Source organism: Phocoena sinus, chromosome 11, assembly GCF_008692025.1.
Source record: "Phocoena sinus isolate mPhoSin1 chromosome 11, mPhoSin1.pri, whole genome shotgun sequence".
NCBI classification, from domain to species: Eukaryota; Metazoa; Chordata; class Mammalia; order Artiodactyla; family Phocoenidae; genus Phocoena; species Phocoena sinus.
The window spans coordinates 100,449,676-100,475,133 of NC_045773.1; the positions used below are offsets into that span (position 1 = coordinate 100,449,676).

At 46.8% G+C, this 25,458-nt stretch overlaps 1 protein-coding gene across 1 annotated transcript in view; it reads right to left on the minus strand.

Moving 5' to 3' along the window:
• The window catches only part of FARS2 (phenylalanyl-tRNA synthetase 2, mitochondrial), a 388,891-nt gene that overhangs the window by 253,787 nt on the left and 109,646 nt on the right, over nucleotides 1–25,458 (minus strand). The window contains exon 5 of the mRNA XM_032650151.1: nucleotides 17,699–17,830. Coding sequence (XP_032506042.1) covers nucleotides 17,699–17,830 — 132 coding nt within the window. The remainder of the gene's footprint in view (nucleotides 1–17,698; nucleotides 17,831–25,458) is intronic.

Here is a 25,458-nt window from a genome sequence, read left to right on the forward strand (position 1 = left end):
GCCCTGCACATGGGGGCTTGCAAGTGTGGACTGACTCATCAAGTGAGCAACTGGTAAAAGACAGAAAAGGGGATTTGGAAATAATCTGTGCATTTGAGTTAGAGAGATCTTTCACAATTAACTTCATTATGTGTTAAGCAGAGCAAATTAAATCCTATCACACTAGTAGGGAAAGACTAAGGGATGTAAGAAAAGCACCATGAAATTCGATTGTGTTAAAGACGCCATGCCTCACAGATGATGGGGGATTTTCTCACAGCTCTCTGTGCCAAGAATATTGTGCTTTCCCTGAAAACAATGGGCATGCTTTTGTCTTGCAGATACTATAGGCTGTGTTGATTAACTGTGTTTCCCTCTTTCCTTTCACCGTTAGGCGGCTAGAGCCAAATTTATGCCTCCTTATAGCAATGAGATCAATGTGTATTTCTTTGTTGCAACCTTAGCCCAGCTTTGTCATTTTCCTATTCCTATCTTCCCTTCCCCTTTTCTCCCTTGGATTTTTGTTTTATTTAGATATATCTATATCTACAGAAGTCACTCTCTCCCAGCCTTTGTAGAACTGTGTTATGAATAAATCTAAATTATCAAATAATTAAGCAAAGGATGCCTTCGTGCCCTCACAATTTACTCTGCCTTAAGTAACAGAGGTTTCCAAACCAAGGCAGCTAACCCTTAGCTAAGCTGATTTTCAATCAAACCTACACAGAATTGCTTCCCCATCACCCCACAAAACATCTGGAGGGTGACATGACCAGGTGCACATCTGGTGCCCGTCTTACTTTTCTCCTTCCCTCGGCTCCTTGACTCTGCACAACAGCCATCTCCTCGGTGGGTCTCCGGCACCTGGCAGCTCTGCTTCCTCGAGTCTCCAGAATCTATTTCCTCCCTGGAATTTCTACTGCCGCGGATATAATTCACCCTCTCGCATCCTCTCCTAGGCTACTGTAAGATGCTCCAGCAACTCACTGCCTCCCATCCCTGCTCCATGCAATCTATCTTTCAGTCCAGAAGTGGAGGGTTTGTGCTTAAATACATCCATCCATCCATGCATTTGATAAATACCTACAGGGCACCTACTAACGGCGAGGCGTGTGTGAAGCACGGTGACAAAGAGCTAAAGAAACAACAGCTCGGGAACAGTGTGGAGGCAGAGCAAGAAACCGACCACAGCCCGGATGACGCCGAGCGCTAGGAACGCTGGTCAGAGCCCAAGCGGCGCTTTCCGGATTCCTGGGAGCAGGGGGTGTCTGAGGGTGAGAGCGGGGGCCGGTCACCCTGATCTCAGCACAATTTGTTTGGAAACCCCCAGCGTCCCTGTTCCCACCTGTGCCTCCTGATGTAGGTCCCGGTCTACCTTCCTGATCATGCCCAGCTCTCAGTCCCACGCCTGCTCCTCAAGGATGCCAAGCAACCAGGCCCGTGGCCGGAGTCGAATCGTCCCCATGCCATCGCACCCACCTCTGCCCGCTGAAAACCCTACTTAGCATTTCTTCAATATTCTGTAATACCGCAACCGCTAACAAGGACGAATTAACTGTGGTTCCTACCCTCAAGGAGGTTAGAGTCTTGGGAAGAAACTGGGAAGCTGAATAACCATCAGACAGATTCCAAATAGATTCTATATACAGTGGATTCCAAGGCAAAACTATTAATCAGGTACAGCATTAAACTTCACTTGGCTTCTCTTAATTCTCAGAAAAATCTAGCAGGAATAGTAGCTCATATTAGCCCGATACCACAGAGACAGATGTTGTCCACAGCCCCAAATACAGGGTCAGGGCTCCAGGGATAAAAAGTCTCCACTGGCCATTTCTCCATGGATTATAAAGGTAAACAGCGCGCTCAAAATCCCAAATTCTTATGATAGTTCAAGAACCATCATACTGACTTACTTGAGAATTAAATACGAAGCAGAACATGTTTCCTGGAGACGGGAATAATTGAATTTTCATGAAACGTAATGCAATGTTTGTTCATTCTATGTAAACACATACAGATTGCAAGTAAGCCTAGATTAATTCCTTCAAAGCACAATGGATTTCCACAAACATAATGAAGCTGCCTGTGGTAATAAAGACTTAGAAGTCAACATTTGAAGACTTTTTCATTTATTTCACTATACATGAAGTGGCAGGATAAAAATGAGATGAAAGTACAGGACTTTTATATGTAAATTAACCCGAAAGTAACTTTTCTAGGAAATATACAAAAAGCGCAGAATGAAAGTAAACTCTGTACACAGATCTAGGAACGAGCAGTGACCCAGAAAGCGTTGACAGCACCTCCAATCACATCGAAAAGATGATGTTACGGCCAGGGGAGCAAAACTCGTCCCACATCCTTCCTGGAGGGAAGGTAGGCAAACAAAGCAGACAGTGAGGGGAGGATCTCAGCGACCATCACGGAGCATCTCTGAGAGTTTCCCCCAAGGGGAGGATCTCAGCGACCATCACGGAGAATCTCTGAGAGTCTCCCCCAAGGGGAGGATCTCAGCGACCATCACAGAGCATCTCTGAGAGTTTCCCCCAAGGGGAGGATGTCAGCGACCATCACGGAGAATCTCTGAGAGTTTCCCCAAAAGCACAGAATGAAACAGGTTGCACAAGAAGATCCATGTAGTGACTGCATGGTAGGGGTGGACTGGAGATCCCGGATGCAAGGGGACCAGCTCAGGAAAAGGACGTCCCAGGAACCCAATGTGCTGACCTCTGAACAGACTTTTCCTCTCGCCTCTGCAGGAGTTGGCCCTACGCTCTGCAGGCCAAATCTGGACCCACTCCCTCTGTTTGTGCATGGCCCGCAGGCTAAGGATGAATGCTACTTTTTTTTTTGGGGGGGGGGGGTACGCGGGCCTCTCACTGTTGTGGCCTCTCCCGTTGCGGAGCACAGGCTCCGGACGCGCAGGCTCAGCGGCCACGGCTCACGGGCCCAGCCGCTCCGCGGCATGTGGGATCTTCCTGGACTGGGGCACGAACCCGTGTCCCCCGCATCGGCAGGCGGACTCTCAACCACTGCGCCACCAGGGAAGCCCGAATGCTACATTTTTAAATGGCTGAGAAGTATTGAAGGAAGAATACCGTATCGTGAGACATGAAAATTACACGAAATGTCCAGCGTCCATTAAATAAAGCTTGACTGGAATGCGGCCACACGGGTTTGTTCACCTCTGTCTGCGGCTGTTTCCACACTGCAATGGCAGCGTCCAGTCACCGCAACAGGGACCAGGCGGCCGGCCCAGCCTGCCGTGTTTCCCATCTGGTCCCTTGCAAAGCAGGTCTGCCGACTCCCGCTCCCTTCCACCCCGACTCTCACTCACTCTTCCCACCTCAGATTAGGGGGCTTTTCTGAAGACTCCCCCACCCAACGTGGCCAACTCAATGCCAACCCCTGCTGATCCCCCAGCACAGCCATATACCCCTCCGCAGGCTGGGCATCCTGCCACGTGGTCACTGCACACAGACCTGTACACACGCCCCAGCTGACTGCCAGCTCCTTAAGGGCAGGGACCGCGTCCGATTTCACATCTCCACCATTGCTGGGTACCAGGTGCTCCGCAAATACCGAATGAGTGAATGAACGAATGATGAATGAAGGAATGGAAACCTGAACCACACGAAAACCCTCCTCTTACGCCAATGAGTAACAGTGAATTCAATAAATAAAGGAACCCCAGGGGATGTTTCTTCTTCTGAAACCTTATATTCCTTGGTCTTTCTCTTCTTTCTCTATGATGATTTCCTTACACTATCTTAATTTCATGACTTTTACCAACACTGATGACTCCAAAATCTCCTACAAAGCTCTCCTACACTTCCCAATCTCACATGCCCAACTATCTCCTAGGTATTTATACCTGGTGTCTTACAGGCACTTCAGACCTAAGAGGTCCAAAGCTTGGCTGCACCTTCCACCCCCTTCTCTGTCTCCAGCTCAGGAAATGGCATCAGTCATTGAGGCTAACGTCGCATCACCCTCAGCACCTCCCTGGGCTCTTCCTCACCCCCACCCAACCCACACACCAGATACAGCTGCTCCACGCCGGAAGCATCCTTGGGGTCCACCTTCGCTTCCCCCACTCCATCACCACTGCTGAGATTCAGGCCACCATTTTCTCATCTGGATTCTGTCAGCTTCTATCTTGCCTTCCTATCACCAATTCTTCACTGTTCTGGAATTCTTTTACAGAAAAACGAAACTAAACTAACCCTGACCGCACTGTTTCCCTACTTAAAAATCTCTGCAGGGAAAAAAGTGAGCAGAAAATAGGAGGGTCGTTCATAGCAAAGGACATAAAAATGTCTCTTAAACACATTTAAAAAAATAGAAATTAAAAGGAAAACACAAAAATAATTTTAAAATAATAAAAGAAAATACATTCAAAACGACTTCTAGATACAGTTTTCATCTGTCAGGTTAGCAAAGGTCCCAACGCTAGATCACACACACGTGGCAGGGCGTGAGGCAAACGCTCTCACACATCACAGGTGGGGATGGCAACGGGCGGCCTGACCCCAACAGGGCTTCTTCATAAGTACGGTGTCTATTACAAGGTATAAATGTATATACTCTGCGACCTAAGTCCACTTTTAGAAACAAGTCCCATAGAGAGACCTGCACATGAAATGTGACATGTACACAGCTATTCACTGAAACGCTGTTGTTAACAGTAAAAGATTGGAAACAACACAAAATGCCTATCAGCTCAGGACTCATTCAATACATTATGGTTCATACACGTGATGCCCAACCAGGCAGCTGTGAACATGAGTGAGTATATGCTCTCCAACGTACAAAGGCCTCTAGAAGTGCACTGAAGTGAGGAAAAAGAAGAGGTACAATAGTCTAGTAGAATATACCACTTTTACTAAGAAGGAAGAAAAGGAACTTTTATTTGCATTAAAAACTGGAAGGATCTGGGGATTCCCTGGCGGTCCAGTGGTTAGGACTCAGCGCTCTCACTGCCAAGGGCCTGGGGTTCAATGCCTGGTCATGGAATTAAGATCCCGCAAGCCGCGCGGCGCGGCCAAAGAAAGAAACAGAAAAAACAACAAAAGCAAAATCAGTGAAAGGAGAGTACACATACACACACAGACACGCACACCCGTGGATCAGTCACTTAGCAATGGATTCACAGCGTAAATGGACGCCGTCTTCTCTGTCCTCCATCCCTCACCCTCCCAGAGAAATCCCGCTGGCTGCGGTGACCACAGTAGGAAGCCCGCGCTCCTTAGCTTTGTAAGCAAAGCCCATCACCCTCCAGGCCCCTCTGGACCCACGCCCACACCTTCTACCCCGATCACACGGAAATTCTGTCCTCAGGCATTCGTTCCACATCTTTCAGAAGCCCTTTGACCTGCTGCGCCCTCTGCCTAGAAGGTCCTACCCCTTCCCTTGCCCTGGCAGAGTCCTAGGCGTCCTTCAACATCAAAGTCAGACAACAGCTCTGCGGGGGTCGGTCTCTTGGGATGGCCTCCCCGACAGCACCGGCTGCCGAGCCCCGTGCCCACAGCCTGTTCACCTACCTGGTTCTGGGCTCTGTGTGTGACTGGACCCCTCATTAGACCATCAGCTCCTCGAGGTAGGAGCTCTGCCTTATTCATCTTCACTTGCCCGGCATGGCATCTACCTTTCCAACAAATGCTCCCAGCCTGCCTCGCCCTCCCCTCAGTAAACAAGTGAGAATGTTTTGCCCTCCAGGGTAACAGGCGCCTTCACCTCACGAGCTGCCCCCGTCTGAATGAGGTCCTGAAAGCAGACACAGCGTGAGCAGTCAGGAGGGGTCCGGCCCTCGATCGTGCCTGCCAGGCACACCTGCAACCACCTCATCAAACGATTCCAGCTCCTCCTGTGCAGGACGAGGGTATCAGACTACGCGCGCGGTCCGCATCCTCTTCAAGCCACAGAACACCGTGAGGGTCCGATAAGAACTACAATTACTCTCCTCCCAGAACCCCCGCCTCCCGAATGCCCCTCCACAAGCAGATGCAAGAGCTGACACGCAATTTCAGGAGATTCACAGAGCGAATGACATCTGAAGTCACTTCCAACTTGAACACTCTCTGAAGGATGGAAGGGTTAAAGTGAGGGGAGAAAGGATCTAACACTTTTTGATCATTTACTGAGCACCGGACACTCGGTGCTCATTATATGCATTAATTATATGCACATTATATGCATTAATTCATTTATTCTCCATCCCAAACCAGTGAGGCGCACATTATTATTCTCCTTTTATAGATTAGGAGCTGGGATGCAGGGACCTTAAGTGGTAAATGTATTGTCAGTGAAGGTGTACCTTTCTGGCTTCAAGCTCCCAGTACTTTCCGTAGGGACATTCACATCCTCCCCACGGTGGTCAAGGGAGCCGGCCAGCCGTAGCCAGTAAGCACCAGAGGAGCGAGTCTGGTCTGCCCCCCAGCTGCTCCCCACGTCGCTATTCCAGGCACCGCCAAGATAGGACACAGAAAGTAAGTGCAACAAACAAGAAGCTCCAACGCCCAGGCCCCTCCACAGCTGGCAGGGAAATAAACAACCAGCCACGGACAAGGAGGAATGGCTTTGATTAAGGGAACCGGTGAAAGAGTCCCAAGCCCAAAGAAAGGCAGCAGCGCAAAGACCTTTTCAGGTCTGGTCCCTGAGAGCCACACAACCGAGGCAGACCCCTTGTCAACCTCGCCGGGAGGCAGACACGCTTGGGCTCAGAGAGGACCCAGGGGAGGCCCGTCCAAGGAGGGCCAGAGCCACAGTCCAGAGCAGGCAAGAGCCATCCTCACCACGTGCATCTCACCCAGGAGGGAATCCAGGTTTCGGAGAGCTGGGAGCCTACACCATCCAGAAGTGCTCTCTTTGAAACAGGAATCAAATGGTACTTCTTCACCCTCGGAGGTGGTCTGCCTCCTCTTAAAAGAAAGCCTGCCTGATGAGAAAGGAGTTGTGCTGGTTACTTAGGTAACTGAAGGTACAGAGGGCGTGGGGCTTGTGGACTCCCCTGGGTCTCTGGAGGGCGTACGGTGGGCCCCGGCTAAGCCCGGGAGAACTGCACCCAGATCCCTCTGCCCCCGAGTGCGCGCCCCCTTCATGACGCTGAGGACGAGGCCCCGGGCGCACAGAGCCTGGCGGGAGCTCCCAGACCCACTCCGCCGGCCACTCCCTCCTGCAGGGCCTCGTCACACTCAGTCTAGGCTGCTCACCTGGTCTCCTGCCTTTGAACTTGCATTTGTTCGACTCAGCCTCAACAGCGATGCAATCTCCCAATCGCGTTACTAACCGAAGGGTGAGGTTAAGGTCTTCACGCTGCCGCCCATGCCCTTCCAGACCTGACGGCTACGGAGGAGCTCAGCAGCCTCCTCTACCTGATTCCCAGGTTTTCCCCGAGCTCGCACCAATCGGTCTTTCCAGAACATGCAGTGCTGCCTCCCACTCTGTGTGTCCTGCACAAGCCACGCTCTTTGCCGGGAAAGACCCCTCTTCACCCGCCACAAAACCTGCTCCCCTTCACCGCTCGGGTCAAGCCCTACGACCCCGGTGAAGCCCTGCCCATCTCTCAAGGAACCAACAGCTCCTCCTCCAACTGTCATTAGAGCCTCACGGACACAGCACACGACCTGCCGTCCCCAACACTGGACCGTGAGCCCCTCAAAGGCAGAAACGACCTGTGTATCTGCAGCACTTCGCGTGGTGCCTGCCAGGCAGGTACTTCATAAACGTCTGTTGAAGGAATGGACGGAGACGGAAAAGGCTGATTTAATAAATGGACGCATCAAACAGTGGATTTTGAGAGCTTTCCCTTCCTAATGCCTTCAAAGCCCACAAACCCTCAATTTCCAGGACTCTGTAGACAAATAGCCTAAAATATCAAATAAATGTTCTAAATTATGTATACTGATACCAGCTGCTTCCCTTTACATTGAAGGCACTCCTCAAGGTAAAATTTAAGAATATCTCACTAGGCTTCATCATTTACTGCCCCAAACTACACTTCTATTAGCTTCCCAGTTTACCATCAACCCCAGCAGCCAACAGACGAGCCTTTCCCCAGGTGTCCTTCTCGGGATGTGGTCCACAAAAGGGACCCTTTCACAGAGCGATTCCGTGTCCTGTGACTCTGGGAAATGTGCTCGCTCGCCCCAACTCAGAGATAGAGAGAGACATACAGGACCTTTCCAACTCACTATTTTCCACACTTGGTTGAATATCAAATCTTCTTTTTCCTTTGAAAATCCTAATAATACCCAGTGTTCTATGTCACACACTTTGAGAAATGCTACCCTTGGCCAGTTCCTGACTTATGTCCATTAAAAAACACAATCTGAAAATCTGGCCTAACTTTTGTCTAATGACATCACTTCATTTTATCCACGGACGTAACAACACGGCCGTTTCATGAAGACATTGCTTCCAGCCTAAAATGCAGAAACGAATCTTGAAAAAAATAACTTAGCAGATTGTGTTTATCCCCACGGTACCATAAATAATTCCTAAACTTCTAAACTGCCTCTTTGCAAGGGAGAAAATAAAACTGAACCACTGAGTAGCACATCACTACCTGCCTTCAAAGCTGCAGTGATCCCATGAAGCAAGAGTTTCATAAATAGTTTAAATAAAATTCAATTATATGAACATCCTTTTTTTATCTTTTTAATAGTCTCGGAGAGTTTCTTTAAGGGGTGTGGGGAAGAAGCCTGACTAACCAACCACAGACACCAAAGTCAGGCTGCTATGCAGTTCTCCGTGCGGGGCTATAAAACAACCCCAAATCCCCTGAGGGCTGTATTAATACTACACATCTCTGGCTTGTTTGAGAGCCCAAATCATGGGATCCGAGAGCTAAAAGGAAATCTGGATGTTATATCATCTAAGACCCTTATTTTATAGATAAGAAACTGAGACCCTCGGGACTTGCCCAAGGTCTCCAGCACAGTGCGTGGCAGGGCCTGGCTGTGCTGGAGATCTGTGTAGGCAGATCTTCACTGCGAGGGCCCCCCGGATCTTCTTCCTGTTACCCTAGGAGCTGCACTGAGCAGCTGCACCCAGACAGGCCAAGGGTTAGCCTGGGAAACTAGGGTATTTCCCTCCACATTTACTGTTTAGATGAGCCTGGAGAAAGAACAGTACACATTGGGACGAGGAAATGGGGGTCCACCACTCATGTGCTCATCATTCATTTTATAATATATATATATTGAGTGCTGACTGTGTGCTAGGCATTGTTCTAGGAACTGGGAATACAACAGTGATCAAAACCAAAAAAGTCGGGCTTCCCTGGTGGTGCAGTGGTTGAGAGTCCGCCTGCCGATGCAGGGGATATGGGTTCGTGTCCCGGTCCGGGAAGATCCCACATGCCGCGGAGCGGCTGGGCCCGTGAGCCATGGCCGCTGAGCCTGCGCGTCCAGAGCCTTGTGCTCCGCAACGGGAGAGGCCAGAACAGTGAGAGGCCCGCGTACCGCAAAAAAAAAAAAAAAAAAAAAAAAAAAGTCCCTGTTCTCATGAAGCTTACATTCTAGTGATTCCAGAGTTTTCTACCTGAGACTGATTAAAGACAGACACCTGGAACTAAACCTTTAAACAGGTTATAGTGAGAACATGTTTGCACACACACACACACACACACACACACACACACACACACGATCTTCCATATGACAGAAGCATGTCCAAAAACTCCCACAAGGAGGACTTTCCAGATAAATCCCACCCCCAATCCCTGTCTGCTTTAGGAAACAGTCGCCACACACATCAAAATACTGGGAATCTATTTCAGTGGCTTCTCTAGGGAAGAGGGAAGCAGAAAAAGTCAAACTCTTTTTCAATCGTCCTTCTCACTACGCTAGAAAGGGAGATGGTGAGGAAAAGCATGAAGGAATAAGTGAGTTCCGTGTAACGGTATTGGAGGAGGGACGCTTAAGCACACTGGGAGCCCCAGGTGAGCTGAGGAAGAATATGCAAGACGGCCACGATGTACATCTTGCCAGCCAGCTACTGTGGATGGACAGACCACCACAAACGTCAGCAACCACACAGCTGTGGGCCAGGGCTTCAGCTGGTCCAGACTGGGCTGGCCTTAGGGCCCCAGGGTTGGTTCAGGTCCACTCCACCTGCTCCTTACTGCTCGAGAACCAGCAGGCTGTGCGTGTTCATCTCATAACAAAGGCAGAAGCAAAAGAGGGCAAAAGCAGCTGCCAAGGACTTTCGAGCCTTTTTTCCTTCATCTGCTAATATCCTTTCAGCCAAAGCAGTCAGGTGGCCGAGCCAAAAATCAACAGGGCAGAGAGGAGGGTCCTCTTCCCACAGTGGAAAGTGCTTCAAAGTCAGGGGGCAAAGTGCATGGATACAGGGTGGGGGGGGGGGGGTGGCATGGGAATAGTAATAGAGTCTGATGAAAGACATGACCATTTGCAACAATCCAAACTTGCCAAATTTCCATTTCTTTCTAATCTGAACCTTTTATTTGGAAACTCACAAACGAGTTCAACAGCCTCAAAATGTCAGAAGCTAATAGCTAGCATTTGGACTGTGTTATTATTGCTGTTGTTGCTATTATTATTATTAGGGTTACTGCTTCAGGAATGAGGAGATGATAGGAAAAAGGAAAACAGCTGAAAATGGAAAATTAAGTCCACATTGATGGGGGAAGGACAAGTGCTTTATATCAGCTAAAGATCCAAGACCTTAGACAATGAAAATAAGACACAGGACAGAATCTCTGCTTTCCAGAAGTCTCCCACATATAGAAATGATGCCACAGACAGTACATAACACATAGTACAGCTATCAAAACATCAGAAATATGTACACGTACCGCAGCTTGAAGCAAGTTACCAAAATCTTTGCTCTTATTACAGTAGCAGAAATACTGGAGGGGATGGCATGGCTTCTAAGCAGGATCAGAAAGAACTACAAAATATACCAGGAGACAAATGCAATTCCGTGCAAACAGTATAACTGAGTCCCCACGCAAGCTCCACGTTGCCTTTCCCAGTCAAACAAGAGCATCCCAGAGTCTGCCTTCCCAGCCCCAGGAACTGCCACAGAGGGTGGGACCAGACTCAACAGAACATTAGGAGAGAGAGGGGAGACGTTTGAAAGTCATTAAATATGCAGAATCCCCACACTGAAAATATGAATGATACAGCAATCACATCAGAGACTTGAGCCACTAGAGTCAAGCATGACAAGCAGAAGGGTTATCTTTACAGAACTTGTCAACTTACACCCACTCGCGTTCCCTGACAAAGTGACTTTTTGGGAGAATGATGTTATATAAAGAAACCTAAAGCTACTCAAGTAAGAAATATAGATATTCCATTCATGAAAGAGCAACTTAAAGAAGAAAAGCCACAAACCTAGAGAATACGATTTTAATATATAAAAATGACAAAAGATTAGTGTTCAAAATAGATGATGAATTCCTACCAATCAATTAAAAAAAGACAAAGAGATAGGCTTCCCTGGTGGCGCAGTGGTTACGAATCTGCCTGCCAAGGCGGGGGACACAGCTTCGAGACCTGGTCCGGGAAGATCCCACGTGCTGCGGAGCAACTAAGCCCGTGAGCCACAACTGCTGAGTATGAGCTCTAGAGCCCGCGAGCCACAACTACTGAATCCCGCGCACCTAGAGCCCGTGCTCCACAGCAAGAGAAGCCACCGCAATGAGAAGCCCGCGCACCACAACGAAGAGTAGCCCCCGCTCGCCGCAACTAGAGGAAGCCCGCGCGCAGCAACGGAGATCCAGCTCAGCCAAAAGTAAATAAACTAATGAATTAACTAATTTAAAAAAAGAAAGACAAAGAGAAACATGAGCCCTACCCCAAAATGAGCAAAAGAAAAGCTGCATGTGTCAAATAAATTTATAAAAAATGTGATCAACCTCAACAGCAATCAGCTAAATGTAAACGCAACCTCAGCAACAGACTACTCTAAACTCACCAGAGACTGACCAAAGTCAGGCGTCCGTGGAGAGGATGTGGGGCAGCAAGAACGTCCATGCAAAGGCTCAAGGCAGAGAGAACTGGCCCAGCTGCCTCGGGAAACAGCCTGGTGACACCAACAAAGTGAAGCTGCCCCGAAGTGCAGCAACTCCACAGCCAAATAAAATACGCCTCAGAGACACTCGCACTCCTGTACGTACAAGACGCACAAAGGTGTGCACGAGTAGCATTTGTCGGCAGCGAACAAAACGGGGGAAACGGCGAAGTGTCCATTAAAGAATGGATGAGTAGACTGCAGCATGTTCACCCAGCAGAATTTAAGCAGTGAAAAATGAACGAACTAAAACTCTACACACGACAACAGAGATGAACTTCATAGCACTGCAGGGAAAACCAAAGTCATGAGAGGATGGGTAGCACGATTCCATTTGTTAAAGCATAAAAGCTGGTGAAAGTTAGCTTGTTTTACAATATGCATAGAAAAACTATAATGAAAATCAAGGTAACAACACAAAATTCAGAACAGTGACTGCTCATAGGAGTGGGGGGAAGAGAAGGTACTAACAGGGAGGGACACAGGGGACTTCAACTGTATCATGTCCTACCTCTTCAGCTGGGTGGGGGACACTGGACTGATCTATATGGTAAAGGACTGGAAGACAGACAGAGACAGAGACGGGCATATAAAGTATCAGCATGAAGTATTTCAATGAAGAAAAATTTTAAGGAAAAAAATTATTTTTTAATTAGGGAGCCTTAAGCATGTTATGGCCAAGAGTAAAGAATGAATACAGGAAGAACAAAGTTGGACTAACACTTCCCAATTTCAAAACTTACTACAAAGATACAGGAATCAAAACAGTGTGGACATGAGGACAGGAACGTAGAACAATGGAATAAAATTGAGTCCATAAATAAACCCAAACATGATTTTCGACAGAGGTGCCAAGATCATTCAGTGGCTCCATCAGTTAGACCTCCAGTGGTCTAACTGATGGACAGAGCTCCCTCTTCGCATATCCCAAAGCCTGATCTCATGAATGGCACGTAAGCTCGTGCTCTAATTACACAGCCTCATCTTCCCTGCCTCACTCCAAGTTTTACAGGGAGAAGTCACATCTTACCATTTGTTGTATCTTCCTCTTTGTCTAGCACGGTGCCTTACGCAGACAAGATGCTAAGTGTAGGAGTGGCATGTCTGCTGGTATACAGCACAGTGCTTGTACAGTCTTGGTCTGTGCCATCTGGAAGTTCACCAACTTAGATCAGTGACATTGAGCGATATAAGTGTATGTAGAGGCTGTAGAGACTTCTACCAAAGAGGGATAGACTGCAAATAGATTTATTCTTATATAGGAAAAGCAGCATTAGGTATACCAACTGGGCGTCCAAGCAAAGACAAAGTACACAAGCCCTTACAAACAGGAACTGAACTTCTTCTAGGGTGCATGCTTCATGTGTGCCTATCACCAGTATTCCACCCTGAGTGCAACCAGGACGAGGGCTTGGCACACTCCTCCCCAGTCCCTCCCCTCCCCACTCTGCCCACCGTGCCTCTGTTACTAATATGGACCACATGGCACCCTAATCATTCATGTTTACGTCTCTATGCACTGCGCTGGTCTCAAAGGCAAGGACAATGCTTATTTGCTTTTCTATAGCCTTAGAAGTAATTCAAGAAATATTTGACAAACAAACGAACAAAAGAATGATTATTTAAAACTAGAAACTGTTCACGTACGTATTTACAAGGTTTTCCCCAAACAGTCAAGTTTTAAATTTTAATCAAGAGGTAAAGAAGGCAATTCCGCTTTTAAAGTTATTTTCCACTATGGAGACTTTTCTGCTTCCTGGCCCAGGTATAATCTTCTAAATTTCACAGGGGCTCAATAGATGGTAAATTCCTTCCAGGCATGATGACAGCCCGTAGTCACCTGGTGATGGTTTCAGATGTTCCTGCTCTGTATTCTACCTGCAAAGACAGCAGCCTGAGTCAGCCCAATGGGAAAGAAGTGTGTCGTATTTGGAGACGTGACTCACTACTGTCCTCAAGGGAAAAACAATCAGATCATCATGACAGCAGTCGCCACCCAGGTCACAACTACCAAATCTAACCAGTCAGAAAGCAATGGCGGGAATTCCCTGGTGGCGCAGTGGTTAAGAATCCGCCTGCCAATGCAGGGGACACAGGTTCGATCCCTGGTCCAGGAAGATCCCACATGCCGCAGAGCAACTAAGCCCATGTGCCACAACTACCGAGCTCGTATGCCACAAGTACTGAAGCCCGCATGCCTAGAGCCCATGCTCTGAAACAAGGGAAGCCACCACAGTGAGAAGCCCATGCACTGCAACAGAGTAGCCCCCACTCGCCGCAACTAGAGAAAGCCCGCGTGCAGCAACGAAGACCCAACACAGCCAAAAATAAAATAAATAAATAAATAAATTTATTTTAAAAAAAAAGAAAGAAAGCAATGGTGAAGGACTAGAACTTAAAGAAGAAGAAATAAAATTCTCTAAGCTATCCGGAACAGCCTTATCTTATTCTGTGCACAAAAACACACACATGCCATAGCCAACTTAAGTGTGTAATAAAGTGTTTTCATTGCCTGTTCAAATTAGGAATCTAATCTCATGCTTTTAATTAAATGCACTCGATCACAGAGATAATACACGGGGGATGAGCCCCTCTGCAGGAGTAACGAATAACTACACAACAGAGTTTTGTTTGCTTTTGTTTCATTTGGTTCCAGCTCTTCATTCTATGTCAGGCAGAATCATTTATTTGAAAGGAATTTCTAGCCACTGCAAAATCATGCAATTTACTGTTCAGGGAGCAGAACACAGTAGTTGATTATTGTCGGAAAGATCTGGGCAAGCGGCGCTGCCAGCCATTTGAGCCTGATCACCTTTCTGAGGCTCTGTAAGATGGGGTTAGTAACAGCATCCACCCAGAGCCCTGTTGTCAAGGTTAAATGAAAGAAAGCCTCTAGGGCATTTAGTGAGAGGCTGGCACTCGGCGCTATTATCACTGCCCCATCAGCCTCTCGGTTGTCGGTTGTCATTTCAGCATTTAGCTGAGCCTCTGAAGGGCCATAAAGATGGAGAGTTGTAACCATCAATTTTAGCATTTCTTGGAAGTTCTATTTTCAAAGGCAGGGGAGAGGGGAGGAGAGGGGAGGGAAAAAAATACAGGAGGAAAGACAGCAAGAATGGCAAACTGAACAGAGGCATAAAGTGCCCGGAGCCAGGCTTCCGCCACACCGTAGGAACTCAGAAAACAGAAGGTTAGCTGCACTTGCAAATGCTGTCTGTGGTTAGTGACTGCCAGGCACACAATGTAAGCATTTTAACTACAGACGTCAAAACACGTTCGAGTCTGAGAACACGGAGCAGAACTCTGTCATAATAACTTCAACTTCAAACAGCAAAGCCCACACAGAAATTCTTTTATAAAATCATTTCTTCTTCCTTTTCTTTAGTCTCTCTCTTGCAAGGTATTTAACTTAAATTTTATGTGTACCATTTCCCAACAAACGAAAGCACATCCCACCACCACGGTGAATCTCTCAGACACGTTTGCATCTTAGGTGTCTTCTTTTTCTTTCACTTTGCCATTTCCTCCAAGAATCACCTGACGTGGCTGATCTAATTGTAGAACAGCAGTCTCATTAATGTGCAATAATGACTTGGAAACCTGTTTCAGAGACTGTATTCAGCCAATTACTGTGTGAATAAACCTCATAAGAACCCATCCAGGATACTGGAAACATACAAGGAAGCACGATTCCAAGCGACAACTCGTATGCGACTCACCCTCCCCCCGAAGCAAAACAAACAAAAACACCACAGGGAAAAAGCAAACAAAACAAAACACCACAGAGGTATTTGAAGTTAGTTCCTACTCAAGGAGAGATTAAAGCTTACATATTTGCTCCCAGTATTTTGTGTTTTCTATTAAAATGCATATGCACCTCTGTTACTTTCCTGTTTCCTACCACTCTCAATTTTCTTTCTCCCTCTAAAATCACTCACTCAATCCAGAATCACGGATACTAAAATGACGACGTAACTAGTTCCAACTGGCTAGAAACTGTTTCTATGACGTGCAGGACAGGCTCGGTTTAAATATGTTCAACTAAGGGGGCTCTCTGTTAATAAATGGCTCTCACCATTTGAAAACAATGTTTAGTAACATCAGAGATTAATTTTTACTGAAACAATTTTACTACGCGCCAGACCCTGTGCTAAGCACGTCACGTGCATCACCTCCACTAACTCTCATAAAGAAACTTTGAGGGCGGTATCGCTGTGCCCATTTAACTATGAGAGAACCGAGACTGGAGAGGTTAAGCAACCTGCCTGAAGACACACAGCTGTCAACTGACAGAACACGTGCTGCTTCAGACACGCAAGCCCAGGCCTCCCAACTTTTACTCACAGGCCCTCGTTTGCGACCCCTCTGCTTGCTCTTCTCCAGGACAGACCTTCAAATACTGGAAAACCACCCGAGGAGCACATGGTGCTGTGCTGGGCCAGCTCTCCCGCAAGCATTGCTTGGCCGAGTGGAGAGGAATCTGTGAGCTGGCTGGCCCGGGCCCCTGGGGAAGAGGGGGCAGGGAGGCCAGGCCCCAGGTCTCCCAGCCCAGGCAGCACCAGCTCCTGCGTTCACAGCCGCCCCATCTCCCGTCTCCCTCCAGCCGCGTTCTCTAAGGTCACGACCTTACCCATGGTCCATCGCAGCTCTGAGTCACCAGAAGGGACGGCTCCCCTCCGGTCTATGGTGGGAGGCCCGTGACCAGCCCTGAATCAGAGCCACCACCCTCCCAGACCACAGAGCGCATGTCCTTCTCCAGGAGGGAGGAGCGGGGGCAGTGGGGAGCCGGCTCATGGGGTCCCCTCTGCCTGCTGCTCAGGCTGTGACCCCTCCCCACACGCCCAGTCTCAGCCAGCTTCCCATGGAGGATGTACACTCTGAACAAGTATTTTTAAATTTAAATTCAGATAGTGACTTAAAAAAAAAAAACCTCAGAGCTCTGAAATTAAGTTTAGAGATAATCTCTTTTTTTGGCTGCACTACACGGCTTGTGGGATCCTACTTCCTGGACCAAGGATCGAACCCGGGCCCTCGGCAGCATGGAGTCCTAACTGCTGGACCACGAGGGAATTCCTAGAAATAATCATTATTGTTAAGCAATGGTCCTGCAGAGGAGAGCTGGAAAGATCCTTCTCGAGTTCTTACAGAACGGGGAGAGCCCCCATTTTCCTCCCTCCCTCCCAGTCAGGGAGCACTGCCAACGCTGAGGGTGGCAAACCACCAAACATCACAGGCCTAAGTATTTTTATATTGTGTTTTTAGCATATTTATGAAATACCTGCTGAATTTGGTTCCAAATGCAGTAGGAACAAAAAAAGGGATTATATGTTGGCTTTGTTCTTAAATAGTTTGGAAGACAAACCACTCTCCTGGGACATGCATCAAAGACCTGTCGGCAATTACAAAGCAGCTGATCAACAAATACGAAATCACAAAGTACAAACCAACGCCGGGCGCTGATAAGGAAGAGCTCCAAAACCAAGAAGCTTTTGCAAAATTAGCCACGAGAATAAAGTTCTTCCAGAGTGAAGTGCCAGAGAAAAGTCTGGAGGGCAATACAAGGAGAGAAAGACGGAGGCTAGTCCTACAGGAGTAGGTGAACGTGGATGCAAATGAGCCTGTAAAGGAAGTTAGCTGGGAAGAGAGAGCCTGTAAATAAATGTGGATTCTCTTCTACCTGAATTTACCAGTTGCTGTTCCATCACCCCACAGCCAAGAATTTCTAGCCATTCCCCGTGGAAGTTGATCTCCATCTCGAAGGAAGGATGAGTAAAAGGAAAGTAGCAGTCCACCCATCTGATGTCCAGCCCTGCAAAGACACCAAAGAAAAACAGACATGGAGCATTAAAGGCAGTCTTGCCTTTCCTGTGATCAAAGCTGCCCTTCGGCTAATGACACCAATTCCTACATTCTGACTAAAATAAATAGCAAACAAATTAATTCGCAACACTTTGGGGGGAGGCAATAAATCTTAAAACTTGTGAAAAACTGGGCATGTCTTTTCCAATATGAAAAACACTTTGTGTAGCTCCAGGACCCTCTAAAACCAAATCAATCACCTGCCAAATCCCTGCAACCACCGGGCAGAGGAAAAAATTAGGTCAAGATAATGGGAAAGCAGGTAATTCTGCTAGTTTCTATAAGTGAAAATGATATCTTCTCAGAGTTAAAGAAAAAATACTTTTACTGTTCTTCAAACTTACATATCAACAGTATGACTAATTCAGGATAAACTAATCAACTTTCACTTCCATAAATAGATATATTAATTTTTATTAACTTTATAAGAGCTAATAAAAGGTTAAATGAAATAAGATCAGCTAAATTAAAAAAGTCAAAACTTTTTTTTCTACAGATGAATGATAAATATTCAAGCCTGCAGAGTCTTGATTCAAGCCTGAATCTATTATTCAATGATAAATATTCATAAATACTCACATCCAGGACAAACCAAAAAAGTACATGCTAAATGCCAGGATGAATTTCTCAATATGCAATCATAAATATGTCACTTACAAACAATAATATTATCATTTAACAAAGGAAAAGACTAATGAATTGAAAACAAGTCAAGCCTGCAGAGAGCAGAGGTCACTAAGAAGAGAAGGCAGAATAGGAGGCCACGGAGCAGCCAGATGCCCCTGTGAGGACACCCAGAGTCCTCACAGCGCAGGCACTGAACAAAACCAGTAACAAAACTTGCTTCCGTTTACTGAGCACTTACTACGCCTCTACCATTCCCATTTCATAGAGAGGTGGAAAAACTATTAGGAAGGTTGTGTGTCCTGCCCATAGGCACACAGCTAGCAGGTGACCGGGCTACACCCGGGGCTGCCCGACTCCAAAACTCCTGCTCTTGACAATTAAAACATAATTCCCTGCCCATCGAGATATTTCAAGAATCAAACGAACAGAGTTAATAAAACAAAGGGGCTCTTGCTATGCTCAGAATGATATAGGAGAATATAGGTTTTTCTTTCATTGTTCTGTTTCAGTTGCATTTATTTTTCTAGATACCTGCTGTCAATGGCAAGTGACAACTGATTTCTGTTTACAGTCGTAATACAATATTCCCCCCTTTTATTATACATGTGGTATAACAGACAAATATTAAACTCCACGTACATACAGTGCACACAGTTGTAAGTGCTGACATACGTATACATCCATGAAACATCATCACTGTCAATATCAGGAACATGTCCATTACCCCCCAAAGCTTCCTCATGCCCCTCTGTAATACTCCCCACCTGCCCATGAGCCCCGCCTCTCCTCCTCACCAGCCCTCCTTCCCCAGGCAACCACTGACTTCCTCCCTGTCATGACAGACGAGCTGGCATTGCCTAGAACTTTATGAAAATGCAGTCACACAGAATGTATTCTTTTACTGTCTGGGTTCTTTTACTCGGTGTGATTATTTTAAGACTCACCCATGTTGTTGTGCATGTCCACAGTTCATTCGTTGCCATTACTGAGGAAATTTCGCCAACATTTTTTCTACCCGGGAAAAAAATGTAGATGTTGGGGCAGTGTCTGCAAGTCCCCCGATATTTCTGTACAGAAGCCCCTACGTGCAGACCAGTTGCCTACTTGCCACTGAATTCTGCGAAGAAGGGACCTGGACACCTGTGTGCTCATCCATCTTTGGGACCAATAATCCCCTAGCAATACTGTATAAAAAAGCTCCAGAGACAACCCCACTGGCAAACAGAAATGTGTAAAGTGTTGGGATGTATAACTGAGCACAGAGGACGGGCAGACAAAAGCATGTTATTCGTTCTTTTTGTAACTCCTGGCAGGTGAGCACAGATCACCTTCTGAGAACAATTTGGAAGAACAAATTCTTTATACATGGCTTTTTATACCTGGATCAAATTTTACCGAAAGCAAGACGAGTTTTCAGGGTTAACATGATGATTGCATATAATTCAACACCACTAAGTGCCTGGAATAAAGTTAGGTACGGTCTACACAAATTAATTTTCCTGTATTTCCTTATTTTATTCCTTTGGGTAAAGTTTATCTCTTTATACCTCACACCTAGAAAGCTTAGGTTCCCCCCAGTCAGAGAGAAAGCAACTTGAAAACATTAGTAATGCTCAAAATAACCACAAGTAACTCTATTATCAGTGTTCGTTAAGCCTGAACTCGACCTCTCCTGCATGCACACCCATCCGAGCTGTCGGTGCCAGTGGTGTCAAAGCACAAGGACTGAACTGAACGGCGGTGTGACGGTCTCTGCCCTTCTCTAGGAACCTTCTTTTATCAAAGGACTTTGGCTTTACCACTTGTAAAACTACAAAACATTATAACTTTGGATAAAAACTTTTTTAATGTTGACTAAATTCTCAAGATAAAATGTCCATATGTTGGTCGCATCAAACCTCGCTCTCTTTTGGTTGAAGGCCTCCGTCACCACAGCCCTAGGTTTCCTTTTGCTCAACCGTCCTACTACAGGTGTGTCTCTTTCAGTAGCAATGAAAGTAACGGCTCCACAGTGAAAAACGCACCCAGCAAAGAGTGACAAGGCAGGGAAGTCGGCCAAAGTCTCTCAGGACACACGAGATGATTAACATCGCGCATCTAAGAGGCAGAACTCACTGACGGCAACAGCACAGAAACTAACCCAGAAAACACGGACTGGCAAAAGCTGTGTCCAGTGTGGCTAGAAAGTTTCTGATCCTTTTCCCTCCTCAGATCCTTTGCTCAGATCCTTTTTAAACCTGTGACCCTGCGAAGAATGCCGAATCCATAAACCATTCACTTCCTTTTTCTACTACCTTAAGGATTTCTTCAGTTCTTAAATTCGTCTTCCTTCACGTAAACAGGAAAATGGCAAAATCTACAAAGTCCCACCTTCAAGAAGCCTATGGCTATACTTCAAACATAAATAGTCACTATTTAAAAGTAAATTATATTAGTTCATGTGTAATTTTTATCAAAATACCATATCCTTTTACATATTCTAGCAATTTAAATTTTAGTTACTTTGACACATAATAGTAATTTTTTTCAAGCTGGTGGTAGAATCATTTATTAATTACTTTTATATTACCCCCAAATATACACTTTCTTCTCGTTTTCTCCCCATAACCTCAAAATTATAGTAAGGATTATTATAGCAGATTGAAAAAACGTCTTGACTGCAGCGTGTATCAAAGATGTGATATTGAATAACCACCTAAAAACTATGTTAAGTATGGCTTATTTCACACGTCAAGTATCAGGAGTCTGTGAAAAAAATCCACTAAGAACTAGGCTTTTTGAATTATACGTTAATAGAGGGAAATTTGGGGTAAACATGTCCAAATCATATGGGTTCACTATGCATTACATTATTCTCCTTATTGGTGATTCGTTTAAATTACATTAAATGTACATATATTATATACCTAATGGAAAATAATGCCAAAGTTCGTTCTTTTTTCTGTTTTATGTGTGTTTCTCTTTTTCTTTTTGGTTTGGATGTAATAATTTACTAAAACATATTTACAAATGAAGTTCAGAGCTTTTTAAAAATTGTCTCAGAACCCTGTGAGATTACAGCAACTGTCAAAAATTATATATTAATTTTTAGGCTAGAGCCAAGTAGAAGAATAAACCAAAAACCTGGATTCAAGTCTCATCCTGCCCTTTTTGCTGTGAAACTGTGGGTAGGTTAACCAACCTCTCTGAGCCCAGCTGCCCCATCTCCACACTGTACAGCAACAGCTGCTCTGCCGGTGACTGTGAGCAGAGGGCCTAGCAAGTCCCAGTTTTCCCAGAGGCAGAGATGCTCTCTGGAGATGCAGGCACCTGCTCTGCTTCCTCTCCTGAAGGAGGATGCTGAGAGCCCAAAGTCTAGGATCATTCCCTCAGCTGGGACCCCAGAAATGACTGGTGAGCATTCCTTCAGAATGGTGGTATCATAGAGAACAGACTGGTGGCTGCCAGTGGGGAGGGGGTGGGGGAGGGATGGAGTGGGAGGCTGGGGTCAGCAGATGCAAACTGCTACATGTGGGATGGATAAACAACGAGGTCTTGCTGCCTAGCACCGAGTACTATATTCAGTATCCTGTGATAAACCATAATGGAAAAGAATATAAAAAAAGGAATACACAGGGCTGCCCTGGTGGCGCAGTGGTTGAGAGTCCGCCTGCCGATGCAGGGGACGCGGGTTCGTGCCCCGGTCTGGGAAGGATCCCACATGCCGCGGAGCGGCTGGGCCCGTGAGCCATGGCCGCTGAGCCTGCGCATCCGGAGCCTGTGCTCCGCAACGGGAGAGGCCACAGCAGTGAGAGGCCCGCGTACCGCAAAAAAAAAAAAAAAAAGGAATACATATATGTATCACTGAATCCCTTTGCTGTACAGCAGAAATTAACATAACATTGTAAATCAACTATACTTCAATTAAAAAAAAAAAATGGGGCTTCCCTGGGTGGCGCAGTGGTTGAGAGTCCGCCTGCCGATGCAGGGGACGCGGGTTCGTGCCCCGGTCCAGGAGGATCCCACATGCCGCGGACCGGCTGGGCTCGTGAGCCATGGTCGCTGAGCCTGCGCGTCCGGATCCTGTGCTCCGCAACGGGAGAGGCCACAACAGTGAGAGGCCCGTGTACCGCAAAAAAAAAAAAAAAAAAAAAAAAAGGATAGTGATGTGAGCCTGAGTGGAAAAGGACTAGCAAGAACTTGAATTCTCTCAGCTCTGGCAGGACACTGCCGGCCCTACCTGCCGTAGCGAACCAGGGGCACGGGCACAGGACGGCAGCACCACGTACCAGGGAAGACCAATCAGGGCCGGACGCAGAGGGCGGGGCAGGGGCCCGGCCTCTTCCCACCAAGCCCTGCCCCCGAGGCAGTACTGCGGCGCCTAACACTGGACACAGCCACGTTAAACAGATGCCACTCCAGGTCACCCCACCCGCCTCCATCACAGATCTCGTCTAAACACACCCTGTAATTCATTTCCCTGGCTTACCCACTCAGCAAGGGACTCTTTCTCTGCTTCCCATACCCTTATATTTAAAGATGGGACTGTGCTATCAGAACCACCTCCCAGAGCTGTCAGAATCTAAATTTGAAAAGGCTGGTGGCCCAGACCAGAGCATATACCAGTGACTTTATATATGCTACCAAGGCTACCCTCCACCGAAGCAGAGACTTTTCTATACTGGCTATACAAATACGCAATTAGTAACTGCTCTTGGGCATTAATTCCTCAGTGCTGGAACCCGAGGAGCAGCCGAATGTGGCAGAACTCTGATTCTCCTGCTTTCTACACCGGACACGGCAGGCACCCAAGCAAGGAAAGCGCAGCGGGGAGAAAAAGGATGGAGGGTGCTCTCTGGCTAAAAAGAAATCCGTAAAAAACTGGGACCATCCCAGGTGAGCACGACCTAACTAGAAATTGCCCGGCCCTCACTGCCAAATGCATCTGACAATTCCATCTCTTCTGCTTCTGCTCGACTTAAATCAGACTCACAGCCCTTTACACTGAATATGGACCAAGCAGCGGACAGGCAATTTTTCACAGTTCTCAGTATTGCTCTTTTCTCATAGCTTTCTTAAAAAAATTTTTTTTGAACAGTAATATATTCACAGGGTTCAAAATCGCAACACTGTAAGAGTATACATTTCCCTGTATAAATAGGGCATCGGTGACATCACAAGAAAAAAATTGTAAGTATGTGAGGTGACTGATGTTAACTAAATTTACTGCGGTGATCGTTTTGCAATATATACATGTATCCAATTATGTCATACACCTCAGATTAACACAGTATTACAGTAAAACGGCCCCCTACATCCGAACCAGTTCTGCTCCCAGAGCACGTTCGTTCATTAAGTCCAATTTATTAGTTAAGTCCAACAAAGTTACCCTAGGTACCCAACTAACACAACCGGCTATGTAGTACTGTACTGTAATAGGTTCATGATACTTTTCACACAAATAATACATAAAAAACAAACATAGAAAATAAAACATTTTTAATCTTCCAGTACAGTCCCTTGAAAAGTACAGAAGTACCAGCTACACCACTGCTGCTTTTACACTTGCCTCCAAACATCCTGGGCTGGAAATAAAGACACTGTACTGCTGTGCTCTATACAGTCCTGTGCGGTAAAGTACACAGAAGCACAGCCACTTGTAGAGGACGCACGTACGTGACCATGTACGCCACAGCACACGGTGTAAGATGTGAGCTCTATTTCAGCCACAGTGACTCCTGCTGAGACAGATGCAAAGTACCAGGGGAAAAATAAAAGGCTAGCAACTTCTCCCACTGTTGCTGACAGGGTAACTGGTCCCACCTTTATGAGTCTTCTGCTTGGTGGAAAGAGCAGTGAGGTGAAGTGTCGTTTCAGACTCCCATACGCAGGAATCCTCTTGCTTAGGGCTTGGATCTTAAAATGATACTAGCATTTCTCTACCTCGCAGTGGGGTTAGAAACGGAGTACAGCACAATTCAATGCTCCCTCATCCTAAATCTGGGTGTGGGGTCCGAGGCACTGGGGTAAGGGGCGACACGGGGAGCAGAGGGGACAGCCTGAGGGGAACCTGGTCCAGGGGAGAGCCACAGCCAAGCGCCCTCTGTCCTCAACCTTCCTCCCCGACCCACTGGCACAGGACGGCTCCACAGACAAACCTGGCAGACAGAAGGTTCACCCTCCGCCTGCCTCCTGCGTCTGATCCCAGAGACGTGGGCGGGTCCACCATGCGCGGCAAGCGCAATCCTAGAGCCATAACTAGATCCAGCTCCAGCACCTGAGGCCGAGTGACCTCGAGCAACTTCCTTAACCTCTCACTGCCTCAGCTTCGTTCAAAGTAAGAATAATATTCATCTCGCAGAGTTTGGGTGACAATTCAGTAAGGAAAAGTGTGTAAAGAATCTAAATACTCAATGGGTGATTTTTGAAATGAATGTCGCTGAAAATCAGACCACGATCTAAACTCTCTCAGGTTTTGATAAAAATATGAAGAAAAAGAAACATTTCTCAAGTGCACGCTAAGGTCATCGACGTCTGCTGTTTGTTTACTCTGGTGCCATGCTAAATACTCACGTGGCTCCTTCAGCTAACCTTTACACTCATGCCAGGCTGCCATAAGCACTGCACAGTAAGCACCACTGTGCCCATCTCACAGATGGAGGAACTGTGACGGAGACCGCTTACATATCCAATCCAAGTTTACACGGAAAATGCCAAGATCAGAATTCAAAACCAGGTGTCAGACTGCAAAGCCCAATGCTGCCCTCCACTGGAGCAGACCATGAAAACTGCACGAACTCGGCTTCCAAGCAAAGCGCCCTCCAAGGCCAAGAAGGCACCATCGGCCTCCTTGTTCTCCTAACACACAACGACAGGTAGGAAAAAAAGGAGAAAACCAAAAAGCCATGGTCAATGTTCAAAGATAAGAGAAATACCTCCACTGGCCAGAACCAGCACAGAAAAGCAAACAGG